Below are 9975 nucleotides of genomic sequence, written 5' to 3'. Positions count from 1 at the left end.
TGTCATAGTAGGAGTTGGGACTATCAATTGTTTTACAAATAATTGTGATCTATTGAAATGAATGGAGACATTTCATGTATTAAAGACAAAACAACTGATTTAATTTGAACTGTTTTTCGAATATGCATCTGCTTCAATCCAACCCTGCAACACGTTCTGTCAATCTGTCGAAGCAAGCCGGGTTTTTTTCCCATTTTATTCCACAAACTCAAATCAAAGCAACAGCACGCATACTGCAAAGGTGCCAAGCTATTTCACTGAATGACCAGTTCAGTATTTAGTAAATGGCCAACTGAGAGTTAATATTTTAAGAAAAATGACCAAATTCATCGATGTCATTCGAAAATACAAGTGTTTGTATGCGGCAAACGATCCTGCCACACCGGAAGAAGTGCAAAAATGCTGGAAGCTAGCCGCGAGGGAGCTGAAGTACCGCGGTAAGTCCATTTAATTTTACGTGTCTAAACTCGCTTTGTCACCTTCTTCCCAATCAATTGTTCATGCACAGTGGAGCGCTGCCAACAGATGTTTGAGGCAAGAATAGCGGAATACAAAAAACATTTAGAAGGAAAAGAGACCAACCTGCCAATGGAGCTGCTAAACGAGATGGAATTTATGCGCGAAGAGTTGAAAGACGGTCTGGAAGCGGATGACTCCGTGGTGAGTCTGAAGATGGAGTCGCAATCCACAGGTGACTGTGATCCGCAACAGCCTGCACAAAGCATCATGGCACCAGGACCATCTCGAACAAGACGGAACGCCGTGGACGAATCCTGCAAGGCTGAAATTTTGCAAAACATCCAGCAAGAGGCGTCAGTGCCATATCAATGCCAGCCACCAGCGACTGGCATCCTACCAGAATCTGAAAAGTTTTTTTTACGCTACGTTCGTACGGTGCTGCGAAAACTTCCACTACAGACGCGTTGTGATGTACAAGGATATATTCACCGGTACCTTATGGAGATCGAAGCGAAAAACTTGCTACAGTAAAAGCAGCAATAATGATTTAGATTTTTAAGGGTTAAGCGAATTATTACCGGCACTAATCGGTATTTTAATTGTAAAGCAAAAACATGTCACTTCTTAATCGCTTAACGTTTTATTATTATTATTATAGTTTATATATGCACAATATTGATGTAACATCATCATGCTCGTGAGGCGCGGGTGCAGTTATTTGATGTACTCTTCGAGGATGGTTTCACGCGCTTCGCGTACGGTGCCTTCGCGGGCCATGTGCAGCACATCGTTGTACCTCGTGTAGAGCAGATACGTTGCGACCAAAAGCAACAACATCAGCATCCACAGCATAGAAGAATGCCAACATCCTGACGAAGCTGTATTTTTTATTGCTCCCGGTTTGGTTTTTGCTTTCGCCTTGCTATTGCTCCCCTTCGCTTTGGGATCATCGCAGTTTATGACTTCGCCTTGGCCCCCAGCAGCAGCAGCAGCAGCAGCAGTCGTCTTTCTTTTGCGCTTCGCTTTGTCTGACTTTTGCTCGTCAACAGGTTTTTCTTCTTCCGCAGCAGCTTCGCCCTCTCTCTCGCGCTTCAGACGCTCTTGCTCCTGCTGCAAGCGTTGCTGTTCGGCCCGCACCTTGCGCTCCTTGGTGCGATCGTCTAGCACGCGCCGTTCGACTTGCTTCATAAAATCGACCGCACGGGTCGCTGCCACCAGACAATCGTTCGTATCGCTGCATGTGCCGATGATCTTCTTGAACGCGGGATTGAGTGGGTTCTCCTTCAGGTCGAGATACTTCAAATTCTTGAGACGTCCAAACGTTAGCGGTAGCCGCGTGAGCTGGTTCTTGTACAAATCCAACCGGCGTAGGTTAGTGAGCAGACCAAAATCATCGCAAATCGACGTAAGGCGATTCTTCGAGAGGTCTATCTGGGTCAGTTGCATGAGGTCGGTAAAATTGCTCTAAAACAGCCGGAAGTGAGCCGTAAGTGAGGAAGGAGGTGAAAGGGTCGAAATTTGGGATTGGCCTAATATGCTTACCTCAATGATGGAGATACGATTGTTGGAAAGATCCAAAATAGTGGCACGTCGGAGCGTTTTCTACGACACACATTGCACAAATTGCCCAAACATCATATAGAGCAGGCATACCATGAAGTAAGCAAGATTAATTGATAAGGAAATTTAGTACTTAAAACGCCCTGTTTTGTTTCAATACTCACAATCTCCTGCACGGGAACTCTGGAAATGTTCATAAGACTCAGATCCAACACATTATCCGTAAGCCGGTCGCGAACGTTAATTTTTTCGTCATTTTCATCCTGCTGCTTCATTGCCATTGCTCTCTTGCTGGACACCTTTTACAGGATGTTTCTGTTCGCTGGGATGCTCGATGGCTCTTTTCACTTTCCTGGTCTGTAGGTAGCAAGCAGTGCTTAAAGTAATGGGCTATATTTTACTGAACTTTTGGTAATTAAACTGATACGGCAAAGGAATGTTTTTAAATATGTTTGCGATATGTTTCACAAAAAGGCGAACGATAACAATTTCCGATCAGCTTGGTTTGACAGCTGAGACGCTTTGTTCAGAGTGACCAGAAATACCGATTTATCTGTATTCCTACCGATTTTTTATATGCCTACCGATTTATCCTACCGAAAATCACAGATATTTGATTTTTCATTCGTTTAAGCCTAATCTGTGGCGCTTGGGATGCTGTTTCAAGGATTTCTAACCTCATTTGTTACTTATCGCGCTGATGCACGTTTGTTTGCCTGGCACTTTTTATCTGTTAAAATTTAATGTTCATAATAAGTAGAAAATGTCAGTTGAATGGATTCCGAGAATTGCTCGTCAAAGAAAATCATTTAAATTTGAATTTGCATTTCGCTGTCGGCGGTTAAAGCTTACCCGACAGACAAAGAGAATGAAATTTCCAGGCGAGGGGTAAGTAGAAACACACAGTGGGGGGCCGGCCCAAGATCGGATCCGAAGTCCGTTGTTTTGGGCTAAAAATTAAAAATGGCGGATGGAGCGCTACCACGGAAAGAATGTGCTCTATTGCATGCCTTTAAAACACACGAGACGCTCTCACTGAAAAGAACGCTCGCTCGCGCTGTTTCATTGTATTTTCCTTATACCCCTTCCTTTCCGTTTCTTTCGGCATGCGCTGCGCTGAATTGGTACCCCACTTGATTCCAGCGAGTTGCGCTGCGCTGGACTGAAACCCCCTCCCGCTCGTTTCTTTCTTAGCGCGCTGTGCGCTTCCCTTTACACGGACTTGGTGCACCCGAATCAAAAGAAAAACTTTAACACATCAAACTTGGTTTAAAAATATTTTATCACTTTTATTGCAAATTAAACGCACATTTCAATTCATAGCTTCACACAATCTTACTTCAAACCTCACACTTTATTTATAAAAGACGCACACTTTTTCATTCTCTATGCTAGTAGGGTAAAAAGAAATTGATCGTTAAAATAATGGATTAAATTTAAATGGTTGCGTTCTCAACAGTGCTCCTGCCGAAATCTGCCAATATAATCTGGCCACACTGGTCCGCAGGGCAAAAGCTCACTCGAAAGGTCAATAACCGTCGCAAAACGTCAAAAACGACCGTCGCCAGCGCCTCGAAATCGTTGCGAGTTTCGCTCGCTGGCGACGTCGCTTTGCAGTACATGCGACGTCGGTTTTGACGTTTTGCGACGGTTTTGCGACGGTGGCCGCCAAAAAGCTCGCCTTGCCCTGTGGGCAAAGTGACCAGAAATATCGATGTATGTATATATTTTAGGGTTTGAAGGAAAAAGTCTCAATTGTTTAATCATTGAACTATAAAACTCAGCCAAACAATCAAATCAATCTAAATAATCCAGCGAAAATCTAATGACAGCACGTACGATTAAATCGTATCCAATGGAGCACTGCTGCGGCCCTAAGCGGTCACGTGGAGCCCCAAGAAAAAGAACTTGTCACCACTGAGAAAAAAATGTGCATCTTAGTCCTTCTTTGGCTTAGAATTCCCAGTACAATATTCACATCGACACTTCAGAAAGACCTTCATTTGTGAAACCGCTGAACCAAATCTAATCCATATCCCAGATAGAGGATGCATATTCTCGTGAGATGGAACTTTGATTTTGCGCATTAGTACCCAACCCCCCCCCCCTCCCGCTTAACACTTCTTTCGCTTTTACTTTTTTTTAACTCAGTTAAGTTTCGAGTTTTAACCTACCGAAAACTACCGATAAAATTTTGATGCGCCTACCGAAAACTGCCAAAATAATCTGGCCACACTGGCTTTGTTGGCATTTTCGCCGAAAAACATACGTCCGTTTATACTCGATGGTTGACGGGTGGAATGAAACAAATTCAAATTTTTCTTCCGTTACATTTCCACTTCTCTTCAATTCAAACACTGGCTTTTTTTTGAAATCAGTACCTATTTATTTCGATAAATACATTTTTATACAGCTAAAGCTTGGTCGTGATATGCTCGGTGGGTACGTGCCCATTGCCAGCCTTATCGCACGAAGCCTTTTTGAGGAACTTTAAATCGCTGCCTATCTTTAAAAAGTATGTCGGGATTTTCCCACGGCCCTTGACGAAAATCTCACCCCGATAGTCGCACTGGTACCCGTAGCTCTGCAGCACCTCGGCACTTTCCTTCGTCACCTGTATGCGCCCGGGGCGTCCGGTGGAATCCATCCGCGAGGCCATGTTGACCGCATTGCCCCAGATGTCGTACAGCGGCTTGCTGGAGCCTACCACGCCCGCCATCACCTTCCCGTGCGATATGCCGACCCGCAGCAATCCTGGGCTGGTTTGTTTGAAGTTTTCATTGCTAAAGTCGCGCAACACGCGCATCAGCTCGAGCGCAAACTCGGCCATAACGATCGTGACGTTGTTGCTATGGCGACTGTTGCTCGAATTGCTGCGCGTGCTGGTGCTCGCTTTGTGCGCCACCTCCAGCGAGGTGCGCGGATTAAGGCTACGGCGACCGTTGGTCATGAGTGAGGTACGCGTCATGCCGGACACCGAGCGGTAGCCGCTGAGCGAGGACGATGAATCGCACCGGCCCGGATCCAGTCCGCAGGCCGCCATGTACGTCCAGCCGGCCACCTTAATCTTCTCCACCTTCAGATACCCGTCAAAGTACTGCAACCGCTCGTCGAAGTCGCAGATGATCTCGTTCAACACCTTCAGCACGCTCTTCTCGTTCTCGACCGAAATGTCCGTGTTGACCTCCATGTTGGTGATGGTGGCGAACATAACGGCCACGTTTTCGTACTCCTCGTTGTAGAACTCGTTTTTCAGCTGCCGATTGATGTAGATTTCGGCCACATGCGTCGGCAGTATGTTCTCGACGAGGATCTTGTTCGTTTGTTTCGTTACTTCGGCTTCCTCCTTTTGCTTCAGGAGCTGTTGCTTCCAGCTAGAGAAGGGAAGGTATAGAAAGAAAGAGATCGTTTTTAGCTTGAAGTACCGTTTTTGATTGATCACCACTACTCACTTATAATCTGTCCGCGCAATGTACTCGGACTGTCGATCAATCCAATGAAATATGATCACAATGAAGAGGATCAGCATCAGATGCGAGACCTTTGGGTCGAGACCAGGGTTCATGCTTGCACTGCTATCAAAGTAATAGTAGAGATCGTCAAAAATTGCCCAGCAATAGAAGAAGAAGATCAGCAGCCCCACCGCTGCCTTCAGCAGGAAGTGTATCCGGAGAAACAGGAAAGCCATCCCGATCGCCAGTGTAAGACACTGGGTGACTGACTGGAGGGAAGAAAGGAAACATTACTCATTAGTAGTACAGCAGATTAGTCGATGGTATTACACAAGCTTTGGACTCACTTACCCATGGATTTGTACAAAAGTTTTTGGCCACAGAATCGAGCGATGTTTGGTTTTCTTGCAACAGGCTCGTTAGATTGTCACTCACGGGCGGGGTACTTACGCTGGTGGTAGACGTTTGCTCCAACAGATCGTAATTACACTCGATCAGATACATCAACGAACACACCACTAGTAAAGCGATCGTAATCAGATAGATCACCGTCCGTATCACAAAGTTGCTCATGATGTCGTTGGAAAAGTCGTAAAATATCCGCATCACCCTCGACTGAGGCTTCCGCACACGCAGCAGATCGTCGATCGAGTAGGGTGTGTACACATCCCACACCTTCTTGAACCAGGTGATCGGGATGAAGGCGAGCAGCAGTGCGCCGGACAGGCCGTTCAGTAGCCAGAAGTAGATGCCCGAGGCATCGTTCAGGATCTGTATGAGCAGAATGCACACGAACACGATGAAGCTCATCAGCACGCTGTACTTGAGCATGAGATCCGGTTCCTGCAGGTACGACAGCTCCCAGCGCTTGTTCTCGAAGCACATGAAGAACGGGGACATGTTGTCGAGCCGGTTCGTGTCTTCCTCGCTGCACCGAGGCCCATTTTCGACCGTTCTTGCCGGGGCGGAGGTGTGCGAAGGCTCCTGCATGTACGTTTTGTAGGACGAGAACAGTTTGTTGAACCTATTGAGGGCGATCGAGAGAGAGAGGATTAATGGAGGATTTTCCCATGGGTTCTAACAACACTTACTGAAACCTTCCAATGGGCATTCGCTCCAGCTCATACGCCATTTCCACGTTCGTTAGCTTCATGATCTCGCGGAACTGTTCCATCGAGTTTTGCATAAAGTTCCTCGTGACTAGACTGCGCTCTTTTTTTATCGTTTTCCGCTTCACTCCACTCGACATTCGACTGCTGGGGCCGGGTTCTTGGACGGTAAAAAACTATCAACGTTATCAGTAGTAGCAAATGGTCTTGCGCTTGTGCAAAAGGGGGCTTCCGCACACCTACCGAACCATCGTCGTAGCCTGGCTGCGGGACGATCAGGAACGTCTGTATGTTGTGCTTCACGAGGACGGGATCTTCCTTCGCCTGTGGTGTCCCTTCCTCGAAGATGTACTCCCCATCGAGCAGCTCCAAAGTCTGCATTGTCACGTGCACTTTACTGCAAACGACCAAAACAAATGAATTCGGAAACAAGAGTACTGAAGCCGGCTTTACCTACCCAGCCTCTCCGGTTGACTCCATCTTGTTGGCAATGATAACGTCCTTCGACCAGATATCGTACTGCCACTTGCACGCCCCAATCACCCCGGATATGATGCTGCCACTGTGGATGCCTATCCGCATGTCGATGTTCAGATCGCGCGACATCCGCACATCCCTTATGTCCTTGATCATGCGCAACCCCAAATTGACGCAGCTTTTGGCGTGATACTTATTGCGCACCGGTACGCCCGACACGCAGTAGTAGCAATCGCCCAGGAACTTTATCCGCAGCACGTTGAACTCTTTGGACGCTTCGTCGAACTTGACAAACAGCTCGTGCAGCACGTCCACCAGCGTACGCACCGGCAGCTGCGTAGTCATGTGCGTGTAGTTGACCACGTCCGCGTACAGGATCGTAACGTTGGTGTGCTTCTGCACGTACAGTTTGCTGCAAGGGAAGGGCTTAACTGAAGGCTTCGTTTCAATTCATTGCATGCAAATTTCACACTTACTTAATCGATCTCCATTGAGTGCCTGTACGGAAGAAGCTAAAATAAGAGACTTTATTAGCATGAAGCGGTTTAAGCTCACAGCGCTGCACCTACTTCTGCGTATTGATCGTCTGATTTGCAATGTGCTGATCGTTGCGCATCTTTTCAATCATTGCCCGAATGTCCTTCTCCATCAGTTCGGCCGTATGCTCTGGCAGAATGCTAAGCAGTAGTTCTTTCTGTGCAATTAAAGAGACATTTTACAATCATTCATGATCGTCTCACCTACCTTTCGAGTTCCTACCTCTTGATTACGCGCAAACTTTAATAGCAAATTTCCCTCCACAAGCTCGCGACGATCGAGAAACGTGCGTCTAATTGCCACCTCGTTGATCAGCCGAAAGTACAACCCGAACAGATTCAAACAGATGAAGTAAATCAGCTCGGTGATCACCTTGAGCGCTGTGTTCTCCTCCAACCGGTAGGTGATCAATGTCATTACGATCAGATAGCACAGGGACGTCGCACTGCCCAGTATGATGCCGTGAATGTTTTCCGTGAGTGGAAGAAATATGTAGATCGCCAGTATGGTATGGCTGGCGTACGAGGGACGTAGCGGTGGATTGATGAACGTTACCACCGCGTGGTACAGTGGGATCGTCAGATCGGTGATGATCATCGTGATGACGGCAATGCTGGAGGAAACGTACGGTACCCATGGGTAGGCCTTCACCAGACCCTCCTTGAAGGCGGCAAACAGCGATATCCATACGATCAGTATACCGAACAGGTAGCAGATGAGATCGGGATGAATCGCTGCCGTTGGATGCTTGCCAAGAAGAGGAAGGAAAGAGATGGAAAGAGAAAAAGCATTTCTAATTGGCAGGCAAAGACGCGCAAAGCGACCAATATAAACAGCATGATTCAGTAAATTGAACGATGGTGGCGTGAATGGCGGTAGCGCTCCGTGTCTTTATCGCGATACGATTCCGACATCAACATCAACACCATCAGCAGCAACAACAACCCCGCGTGCGCTGAGCGATATCAGGGGGCGCTTCCGAAGTAGAAGCGACACAACAATGCACCGTGTGGTGTGGTCGGTTGGTTGGTGCGTTATCACCATCAATTAAAATTATTGTCATCTTCGCATAAACGGTCTAGATAAATCAGTCTGTGTGGGACGGTGGGGCAGGTGGGCTTAGCTTGCGAAGGGAGAGATCCTTGACCACATACGACACACAAGGCGCGTCAGTGGAGTCACAGTGTGCACACAGAGACCTACATACCGAGGTATTGGGGGCGAATAATTGATGGGAGATGAATTGATTCCACCTGACAGTAGTCTCTTGTTGATCATCGCTAATGCTCGGTCAAGGCAGCGGGCACATCACCTGGGATTTGGGGATGAATGACAGGGCGCCATCGACTCCGAATTGGGGGTTGTTTGTCGCTCTATCTGACTCTCTATGTGTGCGTACTTACCGGTTTTCCGGTCACGATGACGATCACATGCGAAATGCTGACGAACGTTTGCAGCACTACAAAGATGGACAGATAGCTACGCTGCACTCGCTCCATATACTTCAGATAAAACGTCTCCAGCCCCAGATTAACACATTCGCGCTGTAAAACCGTTGCAAACAAAAGGGAGCGATGAGCGAACGTTGAACGCCACCGGAGCTCATCTCACCACCTCACGGTGTGCCCTTACCCTAAGAAATCCTAGTTCCCACTTCTTGAGTGCAATGTAGTCACCCTCGGTATCGTGCGACTGGTCGACGTTACTGTCCGGCCGACAGATGTCACACTCTTCCGCGGTGTAAACGTTCGCTTCGGGATTCACTACTTCACCCAACATCTTCACCAAAAGGCACACGACGTCCGGCCACTCAATCTGCTGCTTGTCATCAAACAAGTATCGCGGGGGGCCGGTACACTACTACACACGTTCCAGGATTTCACTTGTTGATCTGCCCTATTATTACATCTCTTCAACGGCGTTTACGGTGCACTACAATCACCAACGCGAACAACGCTGTTCAAATATTTAAACCTTCGGCGCACGGTGCCCTTTTCCTTCGATCCATTTGGGGAGAACTGTACTGTATTTTCGTGCCAAAATTCGTTTCGACCAGTTGGACGTGTGGCTACACTCGGCCCGGCACCGTAAGAAAGTGCAAGCGCGTTCGACGCTTTCGAGCGACAATCGGAAACTAATCAATAACCGGACGACGATAAGGCTGTGTGCTCCAACCACAACCGATCTCTGGCCGATGCCACGAGGGGAACAAAAGATAGGCAGAGGCGTCCGTGGTTTGGGGACGGAATTGAAAATTGCCACTTAAAAAGTAATGTACAAGACGACGCTTACTGATAACGGCCACACACACATATGGCGGGGGCTGGGAGGTGGCGAGTTTGAAGTCCTCCTCCGGCCGGGCTCTATACACGTTCCACTCT

General features: G+C 47.6%; 4 protein-coding genes across 4 annotated transcripts in view; 2 read left to right on the top strand and 2 right to left on the bottom strand.

Annotated features, from left to right (window-relative positions):
- LOC121594746 (CLIP-associating protein) overlaps positions 1–9975 on the top strand; it is a 155301-nt gene that overhangs the window by 22119 nt on the left and 123207 nt on the right. The window lies entirely within an intron of this gene.
- Positions 210–1088, top strand: LOC121594765. Its single transcript, XM_041918408.1, has 2 exons — positions 210–437; positions 509–1088. Exons 1-2 carry the CDS (start codon positions 317–319, stop codon positions 988–990), a joined length of 603 nt encoding a protein of 200 aa, XP_041774342.1. The 5' UTR covers positions 210–316; the 3' UTR covers positions 991–1088.
- LOC121594761 (leucine-rich repeat-containing protein 59-like) lies at positions 1081–2524 on the bottom strand. Its single transcript, XM_041918403.1, has 3 exons — positions 2184–2524; positions 2002–2061; positions 1081–1923 (listed from the first exon to the last, which is right to left on the bottom strand). Exons 1-3 carry the CDS (start codon positions 2298–2300, stop codon positions 1174–1176), a joined length of 927 nt encoding a protein of 308 aa, XP_041774337.1. The 5' UTR covers positions 2301–2524; the 3' UTR covers positions 1081–1173.
- On the bottom strand, positions 4388–9966 carry LOC121594752 (adenylyl cyclase X E). The gene is made up of 11 exons (XM_041918380.1): positions 9227–9966; positions 8998–9138; positions 7817–8341; positions 7627–7751; positions 7534–7569; positions 7038–7469; positions 6824–6977; positions 6563–6756; positions 5823–6495; positions 5472–5740; positions 4388–5393 (listed from the first exon to the last, which is right to left on the bottom strand). The coding sequence occupies exons 1-11, from the start codon at positions 9371–9373 to the stop codon at positions 4433–4435; spliced, it is 3657 nt and encodes a 1218-aa protein (XP_041774314.1). The 5' UTR covers positions 9374–9966; the 3' UTR covers positions 4388–4432.

This window comes from Anopheles merus, chromosome 2L (assembly GCF_017562075.2).
Source record: "Anopheles merus strain MAF chromosome 2L, AmerM5.1, whole genome shotgun sequence".
NCBI lineage: Eukaryota > Metazoa > Arthropoda > Insecta > Diptera > Culicidae > Anopheles > Anopheles merus.
Note: the sequence above shows the minus strand (reverse complement) of the source record. Positions and strands in the feature narration are given on the sequence as shown.

Coding starts and splice junctions, on each gene's coding strand:
- LOC121594765 (XM_041918408.1), top strand. CDS start 317: ATGACCAAATTCATCGATGTCATTCGAAAATACAAGTGTTTGTATGCG. Junction 438..508: donor GAGGGAGCTGAAGTACCGCG/GTAAGTCCATTT, acceptor GTTCATGCACAG/TGGAGCGCTGCCAACAGATG.
- LOC121594761 (XM_041918403.1), bottom strand. CDS start 2,300: ATGGCAATGAAGCAGCAGGATGAAAATGACGAAAAAATTAACGTTCGC. Junction 2,062..2,183: donor GAGTTCCCGTGCAGGAGATT/GTGAGTATTGAA, acceptor TGTGTGTCGTAG/AAAACGCTCCGACGTGCCAC. Junction 1,924..2,001: donor ATCGTATCTCCATCATTGAG/GTAAGCATATTA, acceptor CGGCTGTTTTAG/AGCAATTTTACCGACCTCAT.
- LOC121594752 (XM_041918380.1), bottom strand. CDS start 9,373: ATGTTGGGTGAAGTAGTGAATCCCGAAGCGAACGTTTACACCGCGGAA. Junction 7,570..7,626: donor CAGACGATCAATACGCAGAA/GTAGGTGCAGCG, acceptor CTCTTATTTTAG/CTTCTTCCGTACAGGCACTC. Junction 6,978..7,037: donor GAGTCAACCGGAGAGGCTGG/GTAGGTAAAGCC, acceptor GGTCGTTTGCAG/TAAAGTGCACGTGACAATGC.